Source organism: Podarcis gaigeae (genome assembly GCF_964106915.1).
Source record: "Podarcis gaigeae genome assembly, chromosome: 1".
Lineage (NCBI taxonomy): Eukaryota > Metazoa > Chordata > Lepidosauria > Squamata > Lacertidae > Podarcis > Podarcis gaigeae.
Window position 1 is genome coordinate 24,554,886 of NC_139678.1, and position 26,898 is coordinate 24,581,783.

The window sequence follows — 26,898 nt, forward strand, 5'->3', positions numbered from 1 at the left end:
GGTAATAGGGATGTGGGTGGTGCTGTGGTCTAAACCACTGAGCTTCTTGGGCTTGCTGATCAGAAGGTCAGCGGTTTGAATCCAAACGATGGGGTGAGCTCCTGGTGTTCTTTCCCAGCTCCTGCCAACCTAGCAGTCAGAAAGCACACCAGTTCAAGTAGATAAATAGGTACTGCTGCTGCGGGAAGGTAAACAGCATTTCCATCTGCTCTGGCTTCTGTCATGGTGTCCTGTTGCAGCAAAAGTGGCTTAGTCATGCTGGCCACATGACCTGGAAAAATGTCTGTGGACAAACACCGGCTCCCTTGGCCTAAAAGCGAGATGAATGCCGCAATCCCATAGTCACCTTTGACTGGACTTAACCGTCCAGGGTTCCTTTACCTTCTTTTACCTTCTAACTCAATAGAAGGTAGATTCCTCTGTTCCTAATTCCTGGCCACCTCGATTTTCCCCCTCTGTGAATATATTTGATTGCTTTAAAAAATCTTCATCTTTTGTTGTTTGCTTTCCTGGTTGCCTTTGGGAAAAAGGGCTGGATTAAATCTAGTAAATAAATACCTGTGAATAAGCACCTCATGTTTGGAACAGGGCTCTTGCTTTTGGGTATGGTGCAGCTCCTTTTGGTGGGCACAAACCCAATGTAACCTCAGATGAGATCAGAGAGGTTTGCAAGTCAGGGTCAACATACCCAATACCTGCAGTATGTCCAAGGCCTGTGAGTGAACCACGCTGCTTCTCCCATTCATTTAACCAGAGATTTTGTTTCAGCATGTTGACAGTTCAAACAATCACAAAATGCTGCACTACCACACACTTCAGTGTCATTCAGGTGAAGATAAGGCACTCTGAGCAAAGTGCTAATAGCTGCTAAAAGGCCTTCAACGGATGTGCAGTTCAGTGAGGAAGAGAAAGGAACAACGGTAAGGTTCCTTTTATTTGCGTCAACGGTCCACTTCTATCTCTGTGCAGAAATCAGTTGGGAGCCCTTCGTATTCATTTCCATTACCCTTATTTAAAAAGAATTTGCTACAATTTCTTCTTACCCAGGGAATGGTTAAAGGTTCAATTGGTAATGGCTGCAAAATTATTTCTGGGTTGGTTTTATTATATATATTATATATTATTAAAAAGAGTATAACTAAAAATGGGAAGTTTGAACCTGACAAACTTGTGTTTGAAAATGTGTACTGTAGAAAGGAAATAAGAGAATTGGGACTAGCTGCGGCTCCCTGTTGAATACACTTGGTGACTAGTGGGGTTTTTGTGTGCAGTGTGTGAAAAGGCAGTCAGATAATCAGTAATCGGGTATCACTTCACTTTTATTTTATGGCAAGACAGCACTGTGTCATCCTGCTACTTAGCATGATGGCTATGTCCTGACTCCATAGTTGGAGGCACTAATACTTCTGAATTCCAGTTGCAGGAAACCACACAAGGGGAGAGTGCTCTTTTGCTCGAATCCTGCTTGTGGGTCTTCCACAAGCACCTAGGTGGAAACTAGTAAAGGTAAAGGTAAAGGTACCCCTGCCCGTACGGGCCAGTCTTGACAGACTCTGGGGTTGTGCGCCCATCTCACTTAAGAGGCCAGGGGCCAGCGCTGTCCGGAGACACTTCCGGGTCACGTGGCCAGCGTGACAAAGCTGCATCTGGTGAGCCAGTGCAGCACACGGAAACGCCGGTTACCTTCCCGCTAGTAAGCGGTCCCTATTTATCTACTTGCACCTGGGGGTGCTTTCGAACTGCTAGGTTGGCAGGCGCTGGGACCGAGCAACGGGAGTGCACCCCGCTGCGGAGATTCGAACCACCGACCTTTTGATCGGCAAGCCCTTGGCGCTGAGGCTTTAACCCACAGCGCCACCCGCGTCCCGGGGGAATCTACATACATATAAAAACCGTTCTGAAAAGCATTTTTAAAAATACATCAAATTTTCCATAAGGCTCACCATTGCCATCTAGTGTCACATTGTATATTGCACTTAAGACACACCTAAAACCAGGCATAGGCAAACTCGGCCCCCTGGATGTTTTGGGACTACAGCTCCCATCTTCCCTAGCTAACAGGACCAGTGGTCTGGGATGATGGGAATTGTAGTCTCAAAACATCTGGAGGGCTGAGTTTGCCTATGCCTGCCTAAAACATTTCTTTTCAGCTGTATAACTGAGTCCCTGGTTACCCACTGTCAGAACAGGATGCTGGACTCGATGGGCCATTGACGTGATCCATCAGGCTCTTCTTGTGATTTTACAATGGCATTATTCCTTTTGAGGAGTTGCTGACATAAGCTGGCATTTATTGAAGTAGAATCCATTGCAATTAATTAACATGACTAAGTTAGATCCATTAATTTCAATTTCTGCTCTGAGTAAAACTTTGTTGAATACCACCCAGACATCTTTAAAATAAGCTGGAACAATCTCCACATGATCACCAACATCAGATGCCAGTATCCGTCTGCCAAGAACTCTTATCCGTATCTCAGTTCTACTTTGTCAGTGAGGACTCAACCACCATGCCTTTTGTTTTCGTTCAGTATTTTGATATGTGGTACATGTTGAATAGATACAAAAAAGCTTTTCAATGAAGTTAACAATGGCAACAAAAGAAATAGAGTGCTACCAAGTTTGTTTTGTTTGTGGGATTCACATCAAGTTGAACACTTGTGCAGATGTACATAATGCTGGAAGTTCAGACCCACAGGGTGTATAAATTCAGGCACGGTGTATGCAATGCTCTCCACATCCCTGTTTTATTCTCTTTCTGGCAACACAAAGTAAGTGAGATACTAAAAACTGCAAGTAAATCATTGCATGTGCAGAATGATTTTTGTGAATGCAACAGAGCTTCTTCCGCCTTTGCAGCTCTTGCACCACCAACAAATGTGCTCCAGAGGCTTGGAGGAATTCCTAGAGCAGATTTGGGGGTGCATGGTTCAAAGAGAGGGAGGGGAGGTTCTGCTGCATTTGAGGAAGTCATTCCACATGTGCAGTGTAACTGGATATAACCTCATGAGCAGATGTGGGGCAATGGAAATGGGAAAGTCCCCTTTCTTTGTATACCTCCATTGTTATTTAGCATTTCTCCCTTTTTTATTTCCTCAATGACTCTTCAGATACTGATCTGAGAGATGATGGTGATTTTCTCTCTCTCTCTCTCTCTCTCTCTCTCTCTCTCTCTCTCTCTCTCTCAACAGGGTATGGAAACATTGCCCCAAGCACAGAAGGTGGAAAAATTTTCTGTATTTTGTATGCCATCTTTGGGATTCCACTCTTTGGCTTTCTACTAGCCGGCATTGGTGACCAGCTTGGGACCATCTTTGGAAAGAGCATCGCACGAGTGGAAAAGGTTTTTCGAGTAAGATTGAAATGGTTTTGTCTCTTTTTAGTCTTGAACTCTAATGACAGGTCATACATATGGCTAGAAGATTTTGGGTGGTAAGACACAGTGAGAATTAGGTATTAAAAACACTTCTTGCGTTATAAATATGCCTTGAAATTTTGGGGAAATGGGTTTTTTATACCTCTCCAAATTCAGTCATCTTCATAATTGCTGATATATATATATATATATATATATATATATATATATATATATATCAGGAGATGAATGAATTTGGAGTGCTTGTAGACTAGAAGAGAAAATAGATACAGTGGTCATATCAGAACTGTGAAAATATCTGGCTAGAAAACCTATATTGAAAAATCCCTGGATATAAAACTTGTATGAAATAGATCCCTGGGTATAAAACGTGTAGAAATATCCAGTACTGGTGTTATATGAATTTTATTTTATTTATTTAACAAATCTGATATACTGCTTGGTTGTTAAAAAAAGAAGAAGCCCAACTTACACGGAAAAAACACCTAATGAAAGCAAACAAGTACATGCTTTAAAGAGTGACTTACATAACATACATAATGAGCTACCCTTGCATTGACCTGGTTTGCACGTAATGCTAAGCCATGGTTTATTCAAATACAGTGTATTGAACTATGGCTTGTTTGGTACTTCAAACCCTGTCCAGTGTCTTGTATGCTACCAAGAAACCAAGCTCTGAAGACATGGTTTGTTTTTGGCTTATAAGCCTTGGTTTGTTTTAACTATGGCTTGGTGTGTAGGTGCAAACTTGCACTCTTCTTTAATCATGGGTTGTGTGACTGTCCCACCCCAGATGCTCACCAAGCTACAAAGGCATGAGGCAAGAACAATTGGAAAAGAAACAAAACTTTGGAGAAACAAGCCATGATGTGGTTGCCTGAAGAAAAATGCATGGTTCAGTTCTCATTAACTTGTGGTTTGTTAAACAAACCATAGCTTTGCATCACGTGCAAACCAGGCCATTGACTGTTAAAAATCACCATACAGACAACAAAATGTGACTTCTAACAGCTCATCCCCATAATGTCAACTTGGAAATAAACTCCAATGAGTTCAGTGGGACTTACTCCCAGTTAGGCATGTATAGGATTGTGGCCTCAATATATACAAAACAACATATGACAAAATGTCTGGATGCAGCAAATGATTGTTTCTTAACAGTCACATGAACAAAAAATAGAGAGACAACGCTTGCTTTAATCCTGAGTGGCACCTAGGATCTGGTGCCAGATTATTGCTATGCACCACATGAGTCTCCGAGTAGTGAGAGACTCCAGGGTTCCTGTGCTTACCCAATTTTGGTTTCCTTGGAATGAAGGTCATTGGTGACTGTGGTGTCTTTAAGATACAGTTGTACCTTGGAAATCAAACAGAATCTGTTCCGGAAGCCCGTTTGGCTTCCAACATATTTGGAAACCAAAGCATGGCTTCTGATTGGTTGCAGGAAGCCCCATAAGCTCCATTGGAAGTTCAGCTTCCAAAGAACGTTCACAACCTGGAACACTCACTTCTGGGTTTGTGGCGTTTGGGAGCAAAAATGTCCGAGTACCAAGGTGTTCGGGATCCAAGGTACAACTGTATATGGCTTTATTGACACACATATACAACCTCAGCATTAAATGGAGGGACTTGTAGCATTAACAACCCAATGGATTTTGCTTCCCCATTTGGTTTCCAGGGAAGCCCTGAAATCCAGCAGAGAGCAAGATATATCTGTACACACACACACCAAAAACAAAACAACAAAAAACACTCTTGTTCTGTGTAGAAGCTAAGTGAGGGAAGGCCCACCCATTTGTTTCTATAGCACAGGGCAGCTTCTTCGGATAGGCTAAATCAAGGCACTTAACTGTAAGTAGCCAGCCTAAGCCATTGCCTTGACAAAGGAACTGGTTCCGTGAGCTTCCCCTTTTACATTCTATCCTCAGAGATACGGGATTACGGGTTTGGAAGGGGACTCATAGTGGAGGGCATCCAAACATTGTTCCCCCATGCTCATCTCATTATAAAGGATGTTGAACCACTAGGAAACATGGTCTCTCAAGGCTCTTTTTTTCTTAGGAGTGAGGAGTTAAAACTGCTTTTCTTTGAGTGATTTTTCTTATGCAACCCAAGTTGGACTTTTCGGATTGAAAGGGTATCTGTGACAACAGGGTATCAGTGCCATGTTTTGCCAGGATCTACCCCTTCCACTTATCTCTGCTGGACTCCAAGGCAGTTCGCTTTTCAGTCTGCCAGGCTATCACTATAGATAATTTATAAATGCTTTTAAAACCTACAATACTTTGAGATCTGCGGATGAATACACTTCCTCTTTCCTCCTTTTGGCACAGCTCTCAGATCCCATGGGACTGTCTCCAGAACCATATGCAAATTAATATTAATCATATCCTCTATTAGGATATTTTTCTAAGTCTGCAGAAGGAATTTGCCTGCGGGTTGGGGTGGGTGGGAGGAAGTGACTCTCCAGATCAGGTACTGGGATGAACTGCAGCATCCCCTGACTTAAGCTAGAGGACCCATGAAAAGAGCAAAACTCTAGTTTCTGTGAAGTTAATCTTGACTGGGACTTGAAGAATCTCCCCTACTGAGCTCCAACTAAATCAACCATGTTTCTGTAAAGCTCTAAGTATGTAAAAATTGCTTTTGTGCTAGCTGTAGCTTATAGTCTTCTCCTTTTGATGTTTCCTGTTTGACCCTAAGGGAAATCAGTGTTGTCAGGGGCTCAGGAGCAGAGGCACAGGGAAGAGGGGAGATGGAGAGCGAGGGGGAGGAATCCGAGGGGAGCATAGGAGGGGACAGTGGTCCGAGGGATTCCATGAGCCTCTCCAGCGAATCGGAAGATTCACAAAAGGGGGCGCCAGTGGCCAGGGGCAGGGGGTTCCCAAGGGGAACGCCCCAGGAGCAAGGGGGCAGCAGGGACTCCCAGAGCAGTAGTTGGAAATCAGGACCAGCTTCCCCACCAGAGCAGAGTGGGGGGGAAGAGTCCCAGGTATCGGGGCCAGTGCTTTCCCCACCAGGGAGAGGAGATGAGGCAGAGCTGACCACGCCTCCATCGGAGAGTCAGGCAACGGAGGGGAGGTCAGATCCGGCCAGTGTCACGGAAGAGGGAAGCAGTGATAGAAGCAGTGTAACGGTTAGGAGAAAGGTCACTGGGTTGGCGCGAGAAACAAGTTCAAATGTACAGGAGCGCGGGACAGCAGAGAATGAGGATTGGGAACCGGGTCCTAAAGCCCGCCGGAGGCAGGGGGAGGAGCTAAGCGACTCAGCGTCGGAGGAGTCCAGAAAGGGCAATGTCCCGGTGGGCAGGAGGACCCAGAGGAGGAGAGAACAGCGCAGAAGGTGGAGCAGGGCTAGGATCTTAAACTGGTGCGGAAGGGGAGGTGATTCAGACGGGACTTTGCCGATCTAAGGTCTAAGACGTAGGGCTGCACGCTCTGGCGTTGAAATGGAAACTAAACTTCAATAAAGACTTTTGTACATTACATCAACCTGGCGTTGGTCCTCTGTGAGCTGGGACCTAGAGGCAGCTCTGACAAGTGTACTAAAGGATATTTTTCTTCCTTTCTTCCTTTCTATTTTTTTAAATAAAAAAATATTTAGTTTTTCAGTTTAAAATTTTACAATCAATTATCCAACAACCAACATAAAAACAAGATTCCAAAGAATCTCCTGAACTTCCCTCCTCCCCTCTGTGCTTCCTTTTGTTAACAAATTTCCTCCCACACCTTTTATAATAATCCAAATCTTTTTCATCTTGATTATATCCAAAATTCAACATGAAACTACAAGTGTTATTCCAATCCTACTAATTATTTTAGCTGTTTACAATGGTTTTTAAAGATAAATTACAGGTATGCATTTTCCCCATTCCTTATTAAAATTTTGGTCTTCCTGATTTCTGATTCTTCCGGCCATTTTTGCCATTTCGGCATAGTACATCAACTTAATCTGCCATTCTTCTCTGATAAGGACTTTCTCCTTTTTCAATCTCTGGGCCATTAACATTCAGGCAACCTTCCACTCATTCTAGTGGCCTGCACAAAGTCTCTCTCTCGCACTCAAACAACATAAAACTGCATTCCTGTTTGCGTGTCCTCTAACTTGTTCCACTGCTATGCAGTGGAACTGACTTGGACACAAACCTTGCTCTAACTCTGCTGGCTGATGATGTGTGCGTGTGAGAAGGCTTGTTCTTTCTGTGCCGATGGGATATGCTCCACAACTTGGAACTCTTCCCAACCAATTTCTTCTGTGAGCAATTTGGTTGCTCGCTGCAGCAACAGTACTTTTAGCAGTTCTCCTGGAGCATAACTGGGAAAAGGAGAAGGGTAATTTCTCCCACTGGAATAAAACTATAGTTCAGCTTTAGCTGAACTGAATTTGAAAGGACTAAATTTGGTAACACAACATTTTGCAAACACCTTGGATGTTCTAATTGCACACAGGCTTCAGAACTGCTGAGATAATAATTTAACCTCTTCAAGGTGATGTCCAGAGGTATTCTGCTCTTGTGCTGCGAACATTTTGATATATGAAGTTTAAATTATGTTTGAGTCTCTCTCGTACCGTTTATGGCAGGCATGGCCAAACTTGGCCCTCCAGCTGTTTTGGGACTACAACTCCCATCATCCCTAGCTAACAGGACCAGTGATCAGGGATGATGCGAACTGTAGTCCCAAAACAGCTGGAGGGCCACGTTTGGCCATGCCTGATTTATGGGAATGTTAAAATGGAATGGAAAATCAAAGGGAGGTGTTTGTCTTTTCAGAGAATTCTGGCCAACCTGGGCTTTACATTCTTATTAGAAACTCAACTGAATCAAAAACAGCTTTAAGCCTCAGGGCCTTTGTGGGGGAGGGGGGATATAAACCGTGGCTGCAGGTTAAAATCAAACTGAATCCAATTTCAACAGTATTATGCTGTGTGTATAAATAGCCCTCAAAGCAGTGCTTTAATTGACTGTCCTGTATGAATGTGTTAATTCCCCTCTTAACTTTCTTAGTTTACCAAAATGATCAGTTCAGGTTTCAAAGGATGGAAACAAGTTGGAGGCAGAAGGGTAGTTCTGGTTATGATATTTCAGTTTAATCTGATATTATTATTATTATTATTATTATTATTATTATTATTATTATTACCCTAAGTTCCCAGAGCAGGTTGCAATAATAAAAAATAAAACATTAAAATAATTTAGAAACTTACAGTTACAAAAAATGTGCACAAACCTTTTGTACAAACAAACATGGACACCCTTCATTCCTTTCCTGTGAGCTACCCAGTGGCGTAGCGTGGGGGGTGCAAGGGGGGCCGGCCGCACCGGGCGCAACTTCTGGGGGGGGGGCGCGCTTGCTGCCTCCGGAGTCGCCGAGGAGCCGCTGCCTGCATTGCCGCCCTGGCTGCTTCAGCCGCGTCCGACAGCCAGCTCGAGGCTCCTTCCGGCCGGGTCTCCCGACGGGGCGCTGCGGGCGGAGGCTCCGGCACCAAGCGCCACGGCGCCCAGGCTCGGCTCGCTGTCTGGATGCGCGCAGCCCACCAAACGCGCCACCGGCGGCGAATGCAGCGCCCAGCCGGAGCCACCTGCGCTCTAGTGCCTGCGCGCCAAGACCGCCCACCCGCCCCGACGGGGCCCACCCACCCGCGCCGGAGGCCGGCCGACGCACTGGCCCCAGAGCTGCCCCTCCCCGCGCCAGAAAGAAGCCGCGTCGGGGCTAGCCGGGCCGGGGAGGGAGACCGAGAAGGCTGCGCCGCGACGCCCAAAGACGCGCGTCTTGGCGCAAAGGGGCCCGCGGCACCCAGACGCGGAAGGGACCCTCTCCCCCTGAGCCGCCACTGAACTGCAATTCCCAGCTCCCTTGGCAAATCCCAGTCCCCAATCCCCAAGATGCTTTATTTGAGGCAGGGGTCCTTTAATTGCAAAAACAACACCACGGAGGGCAGTAGTCACCACGGAGTTTGCCCCAGAGTAGAGCCGTCAGTATTAATGACCATGGTTAGGGGGTAGGGGGCGCAAGTTACTTGCCTTGCCCCGGGTTAGGGGGGCGCAAATTACTTGCCTTGCCCCGGGTGCTGACAACCCACGCTACGCCGCTGGAGCTACCTACTTAACCATGGTTCCCCGTTTCATCAAAACAGGAATGAATTGCGCTTCTTAAGCTGTGATATCCATGAACTGTTTGCCCATACACAGAACCCCTTTGTTTGAACTACAGTGAAACTATATAATTAACCATGGTTTCCTCTTTCATTAAAACCAGGAAAACTGTGGTTGCCAGCTTCAGAACAAAACAGATCACTGAACCAATTTCAAACTGTGGATTACTGTCCTGGCTTTTTCCATGGCTGGTGACCATAGCTCTGAGGGCCTTCTGGCGGTTCCCTCCCTGCGAGAAGTGAGGTTACAGGGAACCAAACAGAGGGCCTTCTCGGTAGTGGCGCCCACCCTGTGGAACGCCCTCCCAGCAGATGTCAAGGAAATAATGAACTATCTCACTTTTAGAAGATATCTGAAGGCAGCCCTGTTTAGGGAAGTTTTTAATGTTTGATCTTTTATTGTGCTTTTAATATTCTGTTGGGAGCAGCCCAGTGTGGCTGGGGAAACCCAGACAGATTGGTGGGGTATAAATAAATTACTACTACTACTACTACTACTACTACTACTACTACTACTATAGCTTCGTGTTTTTGATGAAAGAGGAAACTATGGTTAATGAGATGCTTCATGGCTGAAGTGTAAAAGGGCTCCATGCCTGGGCAAAAGGCTCAGGCATATGACAGTGTAAGAAGCTGAATGTTATGTACTGAAGTTCTCATCCTGGGCCAGCAGGGGGATACTGTAGATAGTTCAGGTCCACATATGCAAATAAGGGATAGAAAGTGACGTTCAGTAATTGGATAGTTATAGAAAATGGTTACTGTTGCTTTATAGTGGAGCTCTATATAAGCAGGCTGGCTGAACCCTTCAGTTCAGTTCAGTTCTGGCCTGTGAGCTGTTTGAAGAATCGCTGTGTCGTCTGATATGTTCACCCACAACTTAACACTGAACACTGTATGTTGATAGAGTTCTTATTTATTTTAGTCATTAGATTGCACTGGGTGGAGTCAGGAATTCCTGTGTCTTATTCTGTTCCTGTGGGGAGCTGACGATTGAATATGTAAGCTTTGGAAGATGCTCCAAAAGTGCAGCTCACTAGACACAATTACTAGTAAAATACAACTTCATATACTATCATGATTAGTACCACTTGTGCATAGCAATTTCATGCTTATATGAGTGGTGAGACCCCCACATCATTTCGGCTGCATTCAGATAACATTCCATTCTGCTTTCCTGATGATTTCCTTACCTGATATTTTTTAGCAGTGTGAACTGCATTATACTGTGCAGACTCCTCTAGACTATTAGCTATGGAGATGTTGCAAACTGTTGTGACTTCAACTCTTAAGCATCTCCTGTCGTTGCTTTAGAAAGGTAGGGTGCTGCTGTTTCCAAGACACGTGGGTTTTGTTTTGCTTTTAAAGTCAGTGTGATATGGGGATTTAGCTGCATGGCTCCCCACTAAATGTGGTGTTTAAACACTCCACTTTAAATCTCACTGCAATGGTTTTATGAGTCCAACCAATTATTCCCATCACATGGAGCTGGGAAACAAGCAAGTATTGAATGCGCGATTAAGAGTTTAATGCACTGCTTGCGTTATCTGGGCCGCTCTGTGCGAAAAGGACAGTTTGATATTGAGGCTACCTCTCAGATCAAGGGTTAAGGTTTATTCACATTTTCCAAACACCAGAGCTATATGCTAGCTAAATCACAGCCTAACTGGGCCAATGATCATTATCCCCTTTCCATTGCTTGCATTTTGCACAAAATCACCATGGTGAGTAGAAACAAAAGAATGCTGAAAAACCAGCACTTTAAAAATTCCTAACATTAGTAAAGGTGAAATGAATAAAGACTTCATTCATTTTTCCAGCATGGTTATTTCTAATCAAGATCAATGCACATATTTCCCTGTTAGCTTCAGCCCCTTCCCATCATTTGCTTTCCCTTAAACGAAGCGGCCACCTGGAGATTAAAATGTATTCATGTTGGGTGCTGAATGATTTTCACCTGGGCTGGATCAACGCATTTAACAGAATCATAAAAGTGATTCAGTGAAATGCATTGTAAATTTCATACAGGGAAATCCCAGTGGCGAAATACGGAACTCCACAGCGCCATCTGGTGCCACAGTGTTATAACGCATATAAAGTGCTTTATTTCTTACGGAGGTAGCTAAGCCCCTAAAGTAAATTAAAGGGTAGAAAACACAAGACAGTTTTTGAGTTAAACATAGTTCTTTTCAGTTAGACCCTTCTCTAAACATTGAACTACAGGAGACTGCCCACTATTAGCATGCATGTGTTTGTGCAATAATTCATAATGGTGTGGTTGTTTAGTTGAGTCTATGACTCACCTGATGTTGTTCATGTCAGCAACTAAAATGAAAAGCTGCAGTCCATTACCTCAGAAGATTTGTACACCCCATACGGCGTTGGCATCTCTAGGAGAAAAACAAAAGGGGGCTGAGATGTTGCTTTTGTAAAGAATGCAAACCATCAATAATACATATTTGGATTTAGCAACTGCAGTCTTTTGGAAGCATGGTCGATTTTATGGGATTGCAGTTGCTTCATATTTTAGTGCTTATACTGCATTATGTGTTTCTTTGGATGAGCAGAAACCAGAGTTGGACATAGCAGGGGGTAAAATAAATAATGAGCACTTCTCTACCTGTCAGCAGTAAGATTCCTGTCACACTAAGGCTCCCTCTTGCATGCTTTGGTATTCATGTTTTTAGCAGGTTAGGTGCACTGTGCAGACAGTGACCAGTGACTACCTCCAAAATGAGGGTCTGCTTTGGAGGGGAGCTTAGAAGAAGGGTAGGCAGAAGGTAGATTGGGATCTACTGGTAGATTTCCAGATGATTTGCAATAGATCAGTCTGGGTTTCCAACTACCAAGGTTTCAAAAACAGCAACACTCGGGGTGGCTTTGGAAATATCCTGCTCTGGCTTGGAAGAGCCCCAGATCTGTCCAAAGATCTTGATTTGGGATTTGTCTGAATTCAAGGCACAACCCTACAGGGAACCGCAGTGGGTACAAAAAGCTGCCCACTGCAGTCTCCTTTCGTGACAGAGGGGTTTGTGGAATTATTGCATTTGCCCCCATTGCCTCCCCTATGTGTTAATTAATATTTTAAAGGAAAGCCTGGAGAGAACTATAGATACAGATATATCGCACGTCGTGGATTTGATGGGCTGTTTTTTTATTGGGTTATGTTTCCCTTGTTCATTTGACTTCTTCCAAGATAGACACGGAGCAGACATATAACCAGGAAAATTACAGGAGGGTATAATAACTTGCTGTCTTAGAAGCAAAATTGTGTTGCTGAGACCTGTGGGATTATTATTCCGCCCCCTTCCAAGCTGCTACCTGGCGATTGACTGCAACATTTCACATTCAGATGACCTTTTCAGAGCTGAGGAAATGCAGTTTCAGCTTCTTCAGTCCAGAGCAATGGAGATGCTCGTTGGCAGGTGGGATTGGTAACTGCCAATTTTGCAGCTGGCATTTCCATAGGGAATGAGGTAGAGAGAGTTTTCTGAAACCCTATTTCCTTTCTAGGTGATCTAATCTGAAATGAGATCACAGCTCTGCATAAAAGCACATTCCTGGTTTGAAAAAAAACCAGTTGGGGTGGTATGTTTTTGTTTTGAATTTCATTTGTAACCTACCTTTCTTTTGTGGAACTCAAGGCAGTTCGTGGAGTTACCATCCAGGCATTGACTGGACCCAGACCTGCTTAGATTCAGCAAAATGGTGGTCTCATGTGCCTTCAGAATATGTGGTAAATCACTGCCAAATGGGCTCAGTATAACTGAATGTTCTTCCATCCCCGCTCTTGCCTGGAACTCTACCTCACATTCTAGTTGTCTATATGTAGAATATTTCTCTTATTTCTGGACAACTGCATCTCGCGATCCATCACCCTGGAGACAAGTGGTACAGCCAAGGCACTATTTCATCACCTCAGTGGGAACTAGGCCATGACCCAGCCAATGTGAGGCACTTTGATATCTCCTTGATTTCAATGAGAAAATGGACAATATGTGTTAAATCTCTCCCATTAAGGTAGCTATACTGTAATCTTTCTTCCTATTCCTTTATACCTCACCATGGCACCGGCATACGTGTGGAGGAAAACCTTCAACATGTAGCAGAGTTCCCAAAAGTAGACCAGAGGCAATTGTGTTTCATCCAGCAGAGCTTTACTTGTGCTGAAGGCAAATGAGCTTAATGGTCACAAATCCAAATACATTCATGATTGGCACAGTCTATAAAAAAACCCAGTTGCAACACTTACAAAAATGTGTAACAAGACTAAAACTTAACACTAAGCATACTATGTATAGAACACCACACCAAAAGGAAGAGATATAAAGAGAAAGTAAGGCCCAGGCTCCTTCTGGTCTATATTTATAGTCAGCATGACCTTAATTGGAAGAGATAAGAGAACTAGTTCAAACCAGCTTCCCAGAAGGTATAACCCAAACAATCATGAAGCTTCTGCCTGCTTCTCTCACTCAGAGAACCTCCTAGTAGCTTCTAGAATCCTCTTGTATTAATCAGAATACGAAAGATCTCTACACATCTGCCAATACTTTATGCACTAAGAAATACAGACTGACATAGCAGTAGTGGAATTCCTTGCATGGGCTTCCGCTAGCAGGACCAGTTAGGAGTATCTGGGCCACAGGCCTGTGTTGCATTTGTACATTCGGCATTAAATTGCAATGCCATAAAATTTACCGGTACTTGATTTTTATTGCCTTATCTTTCTGTAGACTGCTTTGAAGTGCTCCCAGGCAAATGATTCATTTTCTCTTGGTTTCAGGAAGCAGTGCATTAACAATCGCAAATAAAGTTTTGATTCTATTTCATTTTCTTTTGCAGAAGAAACAAGTGAGTCAGACCAAGATCCGGGTGATTTCAACCATCCTCTTCATCCTGGCCGGTTGCATCGTTTTCGTCACTATTCCTGCAGTCAGTTTCAAATATATTGAAGACTGGTCAGTTCTGGACTCCTTTTACTTTGTGGTTGTCACTCTGACCACAGTTGGCTTTGGTGATTTTGTGGCAGGTGAGGCATGTAATTTTGCCTGGTGGTACATTCTGGTGGAAGAAGTTCTACTCTGCCACTGGGGTTTGGAAATAGACAGTACTTTGCAGAATTTGTTTTGATTCCTTCCCCTTAAATTTAACTGTAATGCAATCCAGTTGAGGGTAATCAGGTTGGAGGGCAGACACTGGATCAGGCAAAGAGTCTGATCAACAAGAGTCAAGGGCCAGAGGGAAGTGATATGATCATGGATGGGCTAGTGGACAGATCCCAAGGCTGAGCAAAAAAGGCTCAACAACTTTTGTGTCTGGATTTTCACTTTTTGAAACATGGCAATCCTAGCCTTCATTGGTTCCTCAGGTTACCAGTAACCTTTCTGGCCATCATAATGGTGGTTTTCAGAACAGAAAACACCAGGACAAACTCCTTCAGCCCACAAGCTGCCTTTTTGGCACGAGGAGTACAATGCCTGGGCCCTTCAGTCTGAGCCCCAGATGCAAATCTCCCAAGCACCTAACAGTAGCTCTGTTTCCTGATTCAGTAGTTAGGGCTGCACAAACAGAACCCGTTTCAAAAGAAAAGTCTAAACTTCAATCCCACCAGGAGGAGAGGGAGAGGGAATAGATTAAGTCTCCCCATGTTTGGTAGGATTTTAGCATTTTAAAAGGATGGTGCATGTATAGCCCAACCCATCCATGCATCTTCAGTTTGACTGGAACCTGGAGGGGAAAGGGAATTGTTTCTTTGTTTGTTTGTTTGTTTTGTCTTGGGGTAGAGAAAAGAGGTGCAGTGGTTAGTAGGGGAAGAAAGGAAATTATCTGGAAAAGGGAACTTTTCAGAATGCAGATGTCCTGCTGAAGAAATGAGTTAACAGCTGCAAGTCATTTGACAAAATAGTGGTGTGTGTGGTATCCCCTGCTGGGAATCAGCAGCGTCCAAATCATGCATAAAAGTGAATGCAGTTTTTCTATTTCACACATATTTCTTCCTAATAAAAACAGCCTTCCTGAGGACAACATCAATGTTTTAGAAACACTTAAATTCAAAAGTGGAAGTAAGATCAGAAGTATAAATGATAGCTTTCCAAAAAGCTGTTTTACAGTCTTTGATAAAAGGGATACACACACACACACATATCAAAGCAAATGGACAACAGCTTCTTAAGCGCTAGCTTGCAGAATTATGTTCTCTATCTTTAATAGAATTCTTGGCGCTGGATCCATCCCATTATAGAAACCTGACATTGGAAGTGAAAGACTAATGAGGTGTGTAGTGCAGATGTTATGTACTTGCTGGGATGAGAACACTACAATTCAGAGCCATAAATATCTGTTCCTGTCAATTACCAAAAAGCAAATGTACCATTTTGGACTGGAGGTCAAAGAGAAGAGGAAGTGTCCCCCCCACCCCCCCGTTGCCGTGATGAAGAGAATATGCTTTGACTCCATGTTTTTCTGTAGAATCTCTTAGCATAACGTGCTTCATATCAGTTGGTAGGAGGAGGCAACAGTAGGGGGGGGGTATTACCTTCGTGCCTTAATTGTGGGTTTCTTGCAGGCATCTGGCTGGCCATTACTTGATTCCAAATGAGGGACAAGGTGGCATTTGATCTCATCCAGACAAGCTCTTCTTATAATATTACTATCTTTGGTTGCAATCCACCAGTCATTGCTGCCACAAATTCCATTCATTTCAGTATTCTTTCTCAAGAAGGCCATGAATGAAGGATATACAGCACGGAATCATTGTGAAATGGCTCTTTTTATCTCTTCTTCTTCCAGCATTGCTGGCTTCAGTTGTATCAATATTATCAGTGTTTAACAAGTGCTTTGAAATGAAGATGAAGCCCTGTGTTAAAACAAAAGGATGTAGGCAATTGATCATTTTGCTTCCATTGAAGTGCACTAAATTCTGGGTAGATAAGGCTGCAATCCTATATTCCAGGGGTTGGCAACATGGTGACCATGGGGACAGTGATGCCCTGTAGGTCTGCTCCAGTATCCACAGATCCTCTTGGCCCACACCCCTTGCTGCTCCCTTGGTGATGTGATAAAATTGCTTAGCTTTCTCATATCCGAAAAGCACGTAGAGTTGTATTCAACCAAGCCCCACTCACAGGAGTAGACCAATTAAAATGAATGAACCTAAGTTAGCCATGCTCATTTACTTCACTGGGCCTGCTCTGAGTACAGCTAGTGTTGAATACCACATACCACACCCATAGAACTAAGTGAGGATGATACTTTGGCCACTTCCTCATTCAACGCTATTTACTCAGATCCCTCGGAGAAGCGAAATGTGTGTGCATGCAGTCTCTCTCTCTCTCTCTCTCTCTCTCTCTCTCTCTCTCTCTGGGGTGGGGAGCTGATTGAGGGAGAGGTGATAAGAGCAGAGATCTAGTTATTGACCCCTGGAATGTTTACCCCCAAAACTTGAATAGAACTGAGTTTATCCATGTTTCCCTATATTATCAGTGTAGCCAGTCTCGATGGTTTCTTCTGAGATTTATGAATGGAATAGAATGCGGAATTTGTAAGGATGGAGCCGGTAGTGAATCGTAGGCCACTGGGCAGATCCAGATCATCCAGTAACAATCCAATAACATGTTGAATGGTATCAGCTAGGAGATTTCTTCGTGTTGGCAGCTTTTTTTTCAGGAGACTAACTCTTGAGAAGAATTGCCCTGTGACAAGTTCCTTCAATGCACCACTGTGTGCTAATAGCAATTGCCATCCAATAACGCGTCAGTTGCCTGGACCTTCCCATTGCTCTGTATTGACAGCCTGTCAGGCTATCTCCCCTTTGATCTTGAAAGAGCTGCTTGTAAAATATAAATGACACATTACCACAGAGAGATAGATTAGTGGACATTGGTTGATTTACACTAAAATGGCTCTCTCTGTGCTTATTACTGTATTTGTCGCTTTATAGGACGCACCAGACCATAGGATGCACCTTGTTTTAGAGGGGGAGAACAAGAAAAAAAACCTCCCCCTCTCTGCTCAGTGCCCCTTCAGCGAAGTGGCAGGAGAAAAGGAGCCCCTTCCATTTCTCCTCCCGCTTGGCTGAAGGGGCGCTGCACAGCTCTCCCTCTCTGCTGAAGCCAGGAGAGTCTTGCTCTCCTGGCTTCAGTAAAAGGAACCTGAAGCCTGCGGAGCGCAGTGGGAACTTGCGCTGTGCTCCAAAGGCTTCGCTTTGCTATCGCTGAAGCCAAGGAGCCTGCATTCGCTCTATAGAACGCACACACATTGTGAGGAGAACCTGAGCTTACAGGGTTAAACACCTGTAAAGTGTTTAACCCTGTAAGCTCAGGTTCTCCTTACACCCCCTCTCCCTTCTGCCTGCTCCCCTTAATTTTTGGAGGGGATAAAGTGCGTCCTATAGAACGAAAAATACGGTCATTTGTGTGTGTTTGGAACTGTAACTGTTGATAGACTGAGATGGCACCGGTTGATGGACAAAGAAAATAGCACAGGATGAAGCGCCACCTCTGCCACGCTCCCTCCTTAACTCTGTGCTTAGATGGCCGTTATCTTGCTTTATGGCAAATTCCCACTGGGGCACATGTGATCAGAATAACCTCGCCGCCGCGTAGCAACAAAGAGCACAACCGCTTGCCCTTTGTTATACTGGGAAAGGCATAAAGCGATGGCAGCACGTATAGTGTACGTTGAGAGAAAACAATATTTGGATCCCTGCCAGCAATTGCATGCTTTGGTTTTTATATGAGTCTTCAATCATTGCAAGCCCACTCCTAGACAGGCTGGGCAGAATGCACTTTAAGGCTTCATTGAAATGGATCAGATTGCTAACAGCCTGCAAGAGTGGAAATGCTCAGGGGGAGTGTGAGAGAGGTATGGACTGAACCATATTACAGTAGATGTATGCATCTACATACATAAATGTTATTGGGCAGTGGTGCTGCCAGGGCAGAAGCCAAGGTCCTTGAATGAACAGGAGGGCCCCAGGAAATTGCTTCGTTTTGAAGTAAGGTAATACAAATATATTGTATACTGTATATTGTGGTGTGAAGACTGAGCTCCATAGGGCTATTTAAGTCCAGGCTTAGGAACCTAGGAATCTGCCTTATACTGAGTCAGATCATTGGCTCATTGAGCTCTACACTGTCTACACTGACTGGCAGTAGCTCTCCAGGGTTTCAGGTAGGAGTCTGAAGAATCTCACTCAGATCTACCTGGAGATGCCAGGGATAGAATTGGGGACCTTCTGCATGCAGAGAAGATGCTCTACCATTGAGCTGTGGTCCCTTAAAATTACCTAACTGCACCATTGATCCCAAGTGGGCCTTTGCCAATCTGTCAATATTTAGCTACATGGAAAAGGGGGAAATTTAGGGTGCAATCTAATAAACATTCACTATAATGTTAGTTGGGCTTCTGAAGAGGCATGGGAAGTTGCACTTCGGCACTGCAAGTTGATTATGTTTGAAATCTGCCTTGGAATACAGCAAAAACATTTCAAACTCTAAACTTGGATTCAACATTTGCATTCCTGAACTTTAAACTTTGAAGGAGAAAAACCCCCATGCACAATGACCTGGCATATGGTTGCCAGTTGCCACCCCAATTAGTTTGAAACAGAGCTTGCTCTAATATGATCGTTATTGTTTTAAAAAGTTATGAACAAGAAAAGAGGAAATAAACAAATGAAAGTTCCAATTTTAGTTACAGATTTGCAACAATTTAATTTGATATTCCAATCCCTTCAGAGTGCTGGCTGCTGGGACAGAAGCTATTACAGCCTGATTTTAAAGGACAGATTCGTGCTGCTGTTTTAAAGCCATTGGCATGGAGGAAATGGTTTCAGGAAATGAGTGGTTGAAGGTCCAGTTTCAGTAACACGATTGACTCAAAAAAGGAGCCACTAGCATACCAATTGAAGGCTTCGTTCCTAAAGCAAAGGTTTCAGAACTGAACTGGGTGTATTTCTGAATAAGACTACTTTGGATATTATTATTGTAAGTCTGCCATCCTGCATCAGGTATAGTTAAGAACTCATTGAACCTTCACAGGACAATGTAAATTTATCAAACAGCAATTTGCACACTGTGACAAGCTATCACTTTGTAAATAGTCATTTGCAATGCTTATACTGTAGAATAGTAGTTAGAAGGAACCCAAAGGGCATCTACTCCAGCCCCCTGCAATGCAGGAATCTCATTGCAAAAAGTATATAAAAGGTGGGCTGATAACTTAACAGTGACAAAACATGGTTTCACCCTTTGATATTTCTGCATTTAAATTCCTGGGTGAAACCAAACACTTTGCTTTTGTCTGTTTTTTCCCCCCCACCTCAGGAGGAAATGCCGAAATTCCTTACCGGGAGTGGTATAAGCCCTTAGTATGGTTCTGGATCCTCGTGGGCCTTGCATACTTTGCTGCTGTCCTCAGTATGATTGGAGATTGGTTGCGAGTTATTTCGAAGAAGACTAAAGAGGAGGTAACTACAGGCAAATGATTGACCCTGGTGGGTTTTCCTTTGCCAGTTAAGTGCTGGCTTTAATTTGCCCTTATTAGTTCATTAATTCTGTTTTAGAAGACTTGTACCCCACCTTCCACTGTTAAAAAAAAGTGTTCAAAATGGTTTGTATAAAATATTAAACAAAACTTTTTTTTTTGTTTTTACCCTTATCACGGAGAAGAAAAGGCTGAAGCGTAAGTCCTACCCAAATCTGGAGTGGAGTCCCTAAGATGGTTGGATAGCATCTTGTTTTCAATTTTCAATTTTTATTGGAAATTTCATTTACAACATAACATAAACCCCCCACTCCCCAATACAGAAATCCACCCTCATTAAACATAAACATAACATACTATAAGCATAACATACAACAATACAAACAACCAAGTAAAAGACTTCCTTGTGGTATATAAGAAAAATCTTAATAATTATTCATAAAGAAAACAGCTTATAAGAAGTAAATAAGGAGGTCAGATACAGGATAAAGGGGGGGGAGGTTGGATGGCATCTTGTATGCCTCCTTCTGGGAACTCCTGCAGCCAGGCTGGTGCCAAACATATCACTTTGCTTCCCTTTGGCCTGCATTAGCAAGACTGAGAGGAAGGTCTTGTTGTTTGGGGCAGCCCAGGACCTCCATCCACTCTACTGAGGCTCATGCTCCTGGAAGGTCTCTTTGGTGCTGCAAACGCAGCGGTTTGAATTCACCTCTGGAGGCACACTCCATTGCCTCTCGAGACAGATGGATGCTATCATCAATACTCTTATCACCATCACAATTTTATTTGTATGCTGCCTTTCCACAAAAAGAATCAGGCTCAAAGTGGCTTACATCAAAGAAAATGGGAAGGCATCTCAAAATCTACCATCGTTAGAACCATTTCATAATAACATAAAAAACCGGCATAATGGCAAATATAACCACATACACAAAACCATAGCTGTCAAGTTATTTGAAGGGACAGTCCCTTATTCCAGCGCCATGTCCCGCTGCTGTCCCTTATTGATGGATGTCCCTTAAATGTCCCTTAAATTTCAAAGGAAGCAGCTCCTCTCCTTCCCTCCATGCCGGCCAGGGAGGAGGGAGGCTCCAACTGTGTTGCTTGGCTGTGTTGTTCACCCAATAAGAAGTCTAAGAACGACTGGGGGGTGGAGCATGCATGCCTTGTGTGTGGCTAGTTAATGCAAGCTGAGAGGGTTTTTGAATGCTGGACGCCATTTTGTTGCACGTGCATAGGTGCCGACTCCATGGGGCCTGAGGGGGCCCGAGCCCCCTCAAAAATTCGTTTGGGGGGGCTCCGCCCCCCCAATAATTTAAGAAAATTATTAGTTATATTATGCTTTGTAAAATCACAAAATTATGTTGGTATTTTTTATTTTCCTTGTTTGACGATAGTTACCTTTTAAAATACATTCAGTAATGAGTTAAAACAAAGCCACTCCCGATCTAGAGAGGGGGTGGGGTTGCGGGCTCTCGACCCATCAACAATCTCGCGGGGCTGGCGTCAGCCCCGCGAGAAGCGGGGATTCCCCCTAGCTCATTAATATTCACCGCCCACGGCGGTAGCCAATCGGCTGCCGCAAAGGGCGGGCCCTCACAGGTTCACTTAAGGTCGGGGCAGCCCGGGGCTCGCCCCTTTCGTTCCCCCAGCAGCAGCGGTGTGGAGGTCTTGGGCCCCCCCAATATTTTTTATAAGTCGGTATGGGCCCCCGCCCCCCCCAATATTTTTTATAAGTCGGCGCCCCTGTGCACGTGCTGCTGCAAACTTTGCAGTGCAAAGCCAGGCCGGGGAGCCATCTTAAGTTGAGGCTGCATAGGCCTTGTGGTGCATGTGATTCAGATTCTATTCAGTTGAACCTCTGGTTACAAAGTTGGTTGGACAGTGTTCTCGAAGCTACCCAGCATGAGTTTGACCAGACTGCAGGAGGACAGGAAGACTGGGGTGCCTGGAACAGGTGAGGCTGCAGGTCCCTTATTTTGGCTGCTGGTCCCTTATTTTCAAATCTGTAAGTTGACAGCTATGCACAAAACCCACCACAATTTCAGTGCTATAAATATAGCAAGATTGCATTAGTGGCAGTACACCTCCTGGCAATAGCAAAAATAACAAGGGAGCTTGACAGTTTCAGCTTGGTCAAAGAAGCACCTCTTCCATGATGTTGCTCTTATATCCTGCATTTCTTCGATCATAGAATCCAGGTCGGCATACATGTGATGGATGCCCATTCAAGCACCAATCAGATCCAGGCCTCCTTAGTTTCAGCAAAGTGGTAGCCTTGCGTGCTTTCAGATCATGCCCTGTGATGATAGATATAATATCTTAGCAAAAGCATTGATAAAACAAAGACACTCACAGCACAGATGGAATCCATGAAAGAAAAGCAGATCATGTGTTAGAAATTGCTAAGCAGGCAAATTCTAAGCCTATCTGAGACAAAACAAGGGAGAGCAAATAGAGAGGGAGTCTGCCAGGCCTTCCTTGGAAGAGAATCCCAAAGTTTAGGTGTAATCTCATAGAAGGTTCTTGCCCAGTCTAGCCTCAGTCATAGCTGGGACCACTGGCGGACGAAGGTAGGGGCGAGGTGGTGGTGGTCCCCCCGGGTGCCATCCGGGGGGTGACATTGTGGCTGCCCCCACCCCCGGAACACTCGGTGCTCGCTGCGCACCCCCGGGACGCTTGGTGCACCCCCTGGCGCCCCCTGAGACGCACGCCACGCCCCCTGAGACATGCGCCACCCCCCCTGAGATGTGTGCCATGCCCCCTGAGACACGCACCATGCCCCCTGGGATGTGCGCCAGCCACGCCCCAGATGTACGCCACTCCCAGTGCCGGAGCAGGGAGCTCCGCCACTGGTTGGGACACAGAAAAGAAGCACCTATTTAAATTCGTTTTAACATTCTTTTTGGTGGCACTTTATAGAGCTGCGGTATTGATCCTATAGGGTGAAAGAAACGGGACCAGGGATTGATTGAATCTGAAAGCACTTTGATGATCAAAGCTAACGACATGGGGGAAACAGAAGGGTGGGTGCATACTTATTAACACAATGCAGAGACCTTCTGGTTTCCTGGAAATCCACCTCATGGAGTGGGGGGCGGGGGGTGGGAACCACACACAAAAGCCTGGCCCCTTGTGAAGAATCTCAGTTTGTTATTTAAGCTTGGCGTTGTATGTCAAAATGGTGTATTTTGTATGAAGCTGAATGTCACAGCTTTGCCACAACTGGTCTCAAAGGGAGCTCTTATGCCTTGAATAGCTTGTGTGAAAGAAGACATTTGGCCAGCATCGCCTCCCGTGTGGCTTTACATGGCACGAATGCAATATAGTAGGGAGTAGACAAGAGCCATTTGGAAACCAAGTGAATAATTCTAACTAGCGTCGCTTCCCCTCTCTGCACCACTTGAACTATACTTGCAAGAGTTTCTAAGTACCAAACAACAACAACAACCCACCCTTAAAAAAATAATACTGTGATTTTTTTCAGCTCTTTGTTCTTGACTTTTTTCACAGGTTGGTGAAATAAAAGCCCACGCAGCTGAATGGAAAGCCAACGTGACTGCGGAGTTCAGGGAAACGCGGCGGCGTCTGAGCGTGGAAATCCACGACAAGCTCCAGAGAGCAGCGACGATTCGGAGCATGGAGCGCAGGCGGCTGGGGCTGGACCAGAGAGCCCACTCGCTGGATATGCTCTCTCCGGAGAAACGCTGCGTCTTTGCTGCCTTGGACAGTGGCCACTTCAAGGCTTCATCTCAGGAAAGCATCAACAACAGGCCTAACAACCTGCGCCTTAAAGGGACGGAACAGTTGAGCAAGCATGGGCAGGGGGCCTCCGAGGACAACATCATCAACAAGTTCGGCTCTTCCTCCAAGCTGACCAAGAGGAAAAACAAAGACCTGAAGAAGAGCATCCCGGAAGACGTGCGCAAAATCTACGAGACCTTCCGGAACTACTCCTTGGATGAGGAGAAGAAGGAGGAAGATTCCGAGAAAGGGTGTCACTCGGAACATTCCAGCACTGCCGTTCTCACCGACTGCATTGAACAGCACATGGGCCTCGAGAACGGGATGATCCCCAGCGAAACCAAAGAAAGGGAACACGAAAACAAAGCATTACTTGAAGACAGGAATTAAATGTGAAAACCAACGAAAACAATGACCCTTGACTCTCACGAACCAATGTTAGTCTTTTATATACGTACAAGATATATATACAGATGGATATATGTATCAAGAAGACATGTGCCTTATACAGACTCCTAATTCAGTCTGGTTCCATAACATCCTGGGATATTTCACTGTGCCATAACAACCGAAGTTTGCTCTGCCAAAAGAAATCACACTGGAAAATGGCGTCTGCAGCTGGAATATTGACAATGACAGCCTATGTGTGCTTGCCATGGAGGAACATCCAAACACCTGGGTAATACAGCTGGAAAGGCAAATAACACAGCGGGAATGTTTGGGAGCAAAGACAGAACTCTTAGAAGAGCATTTTGGGAAGTGAGGAAAGAAGGCTTCTGCTTTTTCAATGGATGACAAGTTCCTTGCTTCTGTCACTGCTGAATCCTTTTTTTTTTTTTAATGGAAAGGCAAAATAACTTTAAAATAAGGCAGTGTTTATGATTTGGCAAAGGATCCAAATATGATTGTTCTCCCATTTTGTATTTCAAATATATATATATACACACACACATTCAAAAATGGATGAATTAGCTTCAGTAATCCAAAAATAAATAAATAAGTAAATAAACAAGGAAGTTGCCTGGACACTGATGAAGATAACAGCAGGATATTTCCCCCCCAGAAAAAAAGAAAAGAAAACACACAAAAACAGCACATAACAAATGGAAATTTTAAAAGGGGAAAATTGGGGTGTGGGTGGGTATGGGTGTTTTCCCCTGCCGTTGGAAGAAATTCCTGTGATAAACTGATAATCATACACTGGAGATTATCTCATTACCTTCAAAATTTCAGCATCTGCATTGCTTAAGCGAGGAATAACCTTGCACTTGGTTCAGTTAAACAGTGAGCCCCTTGTTTTAAAATGTTCGCCTCCACACTTTGTATTACTGACGGCGCTCCAGTTGAAATGCTGTAATACAATGAAGACGGAGAGTGAAGCCTTTGCATGATGTCAAACATTTTGCTCTTCTCTGTAGCAGAAGTTGAATTTTTTAAAACAGTAGGCATATACAATGTAAAGTCATGGGGCAGGGCAACTTTCAAAGCTCAGGGCTCTGTGTTCCTATTGGTCGTTAGGGTTTAGGTATGAGAGACAGACAACTTCCCAAAATTCCACGTGGATGATGAAGGCGATGATAAAAAACATGATCAAAATTTTTAAGTGCTTATAGCTTTAAGTGCCATTAATAACATCATATTGTGCAAATGTTAAATCACATGCTTTGTCGACTATCTTCCTGTAAGTGTTACTTTTCTTTCTCATTCATTTTGGTTTCTCTTCCTCCCTTCCTCAGAACCTAAGCAAAACCTCTTTTGGTTTCAAAGCCAACAACACACAACAACAAGATAATTATTACTACACATTTTATACCCATTGCCATGTCTTTGATGATTGCATATGGAGAGCACAAATAGCTTCAAACCTAAAAACAAAGGAAGAGGATGTGAGAAAATTAATTAATGCAATCTTGGGTGTGTTTGCTTGCGTAAGAAATGGAGTGAGGGGAAAGGTGTTGAAATGAAAGGTGGGTTGGAATACATGTGCAAACTTGCATATCATCTATGTATTTTTCATAGCCTTCAAAGACTGTCACCAACAGCTGTGGTTCTTCAAATTCCACCAAACCTAGTGCAACGCACTACACCTCCTTGCTTCCATACAATCCACCCAAACTTAGTTTATGAAGATAATATAACCAGGAATAGTTTCTGTAATCATGCCTTGACATTCTAGGGAAAACATGGGATGGGCCCCATCTACAATATGGTTACCAGATGTCCCTGTTTCCTGGGGACAGTCCCCGGATTTACAAATTTGTCTCCAGACAAAATCTGTCTCCAAAATGTCCCCAGTTTCATTTAATGTCCCCGAATTTATATTTTAAGTGTTGTAGATTTATTAGTAGGGAAAGAATGTTGTGTGATTGGTTCAATGGCACAAGACACTTCATATGGGGACTTCCGGTGAGGCAAAATGGTGGGCACCATGGCAGCGAGCAGCTCCCGAAGCCAGCCAGAGCCAACTGTGCTACCAGGCTGGCTCTGGGCTGTTGAGACTGCTGCCGCCACTGCTAAGGGAGAACCGGGGATGCCTGGCGCGTCAACTGGGGGAAACTGGGGGAACCCTGACCTTGCCGTGCCACTGCCGCCATCGCTGAGAAGCAGAGGTAGGGGAGCACCAGGAGGGCAAGGGCACATGGCTGAGCCCAGGCCCGACCCAAATCTACTCCACGGCGGCTAGCACTCCAAGAGAGCAGGCCGGGGCTCAGAGGAAGGCCATGCGACAGAGTAGACCACAGAAGAGATTACTTCTTAATTTAATAATAATAATAATAATAATAATAATAATAATAATAACAACAACTTTTCAAAAGAAAAAAGTGTCCTCGGATTCTTTGAAAAAAATCTGGTAACCTTAATCTACAATGCACTGGGCTTTTGAACACGCACCCCTCACCAATGAAGAGTTGTCACTGGGAATTTGCTCCTGTAGCAAATGTGGGGAGGTGGTGTCATTGAGACACTTGGGGAGCTTTGTACACCCACAATACCAAACCTGATTCCCCTTGTGAGATTTTTTTTAAAGAGACACATTGAATGCTGTGTAGCTTGATCATAAGGATGTGATTAAAGTGCATAATGAAAGGAGGTGCTGGGGAATTGGGACCAGATGCAAAACTTGGGGTGGGAGTGTCCAG

General features: G+C 44.3%; 1 protein-coding gene across 2 annotated transcripts in view; it reads left to right on the forward strand.

The window, feature by feature from the left end:
* Positions 1–26,008, forward strand: part of KCNK10 (potassium two pore domain channel subfamily K member 10) — a 73,213-nt gene extending 47,205 nt beyond the window's left edge. Inside the window, exons 5-8 of one of the 2 annotated variants that reach the window (XM_083735109.1) lie at positions 3,192–3,352; positions 14,372–14,558; positions 19,855–19,997; positions 23,528–26,008. In XM_083735109.1, the coding sequence (XP_083591235.1) occupies positions 3,192–3,352; positions 14,372–14,558; positions 19,855–19,997; positions 23,528–24,148 (1,112 nt within the window). In that variant the 3' untranslated portion in view covers positions 24,149–26,008. The remainder of the gene's footprint in view (positions 1–3,191; positions 3,353–14,371; positions 14,559–19,854; positions 19,998–23,527) is intronic. The other variant, XM_083735108.1, reaches the window with a different exon arrangement.
* Positions 26,009–26,898: the final 890 nt, after the last annotated feature.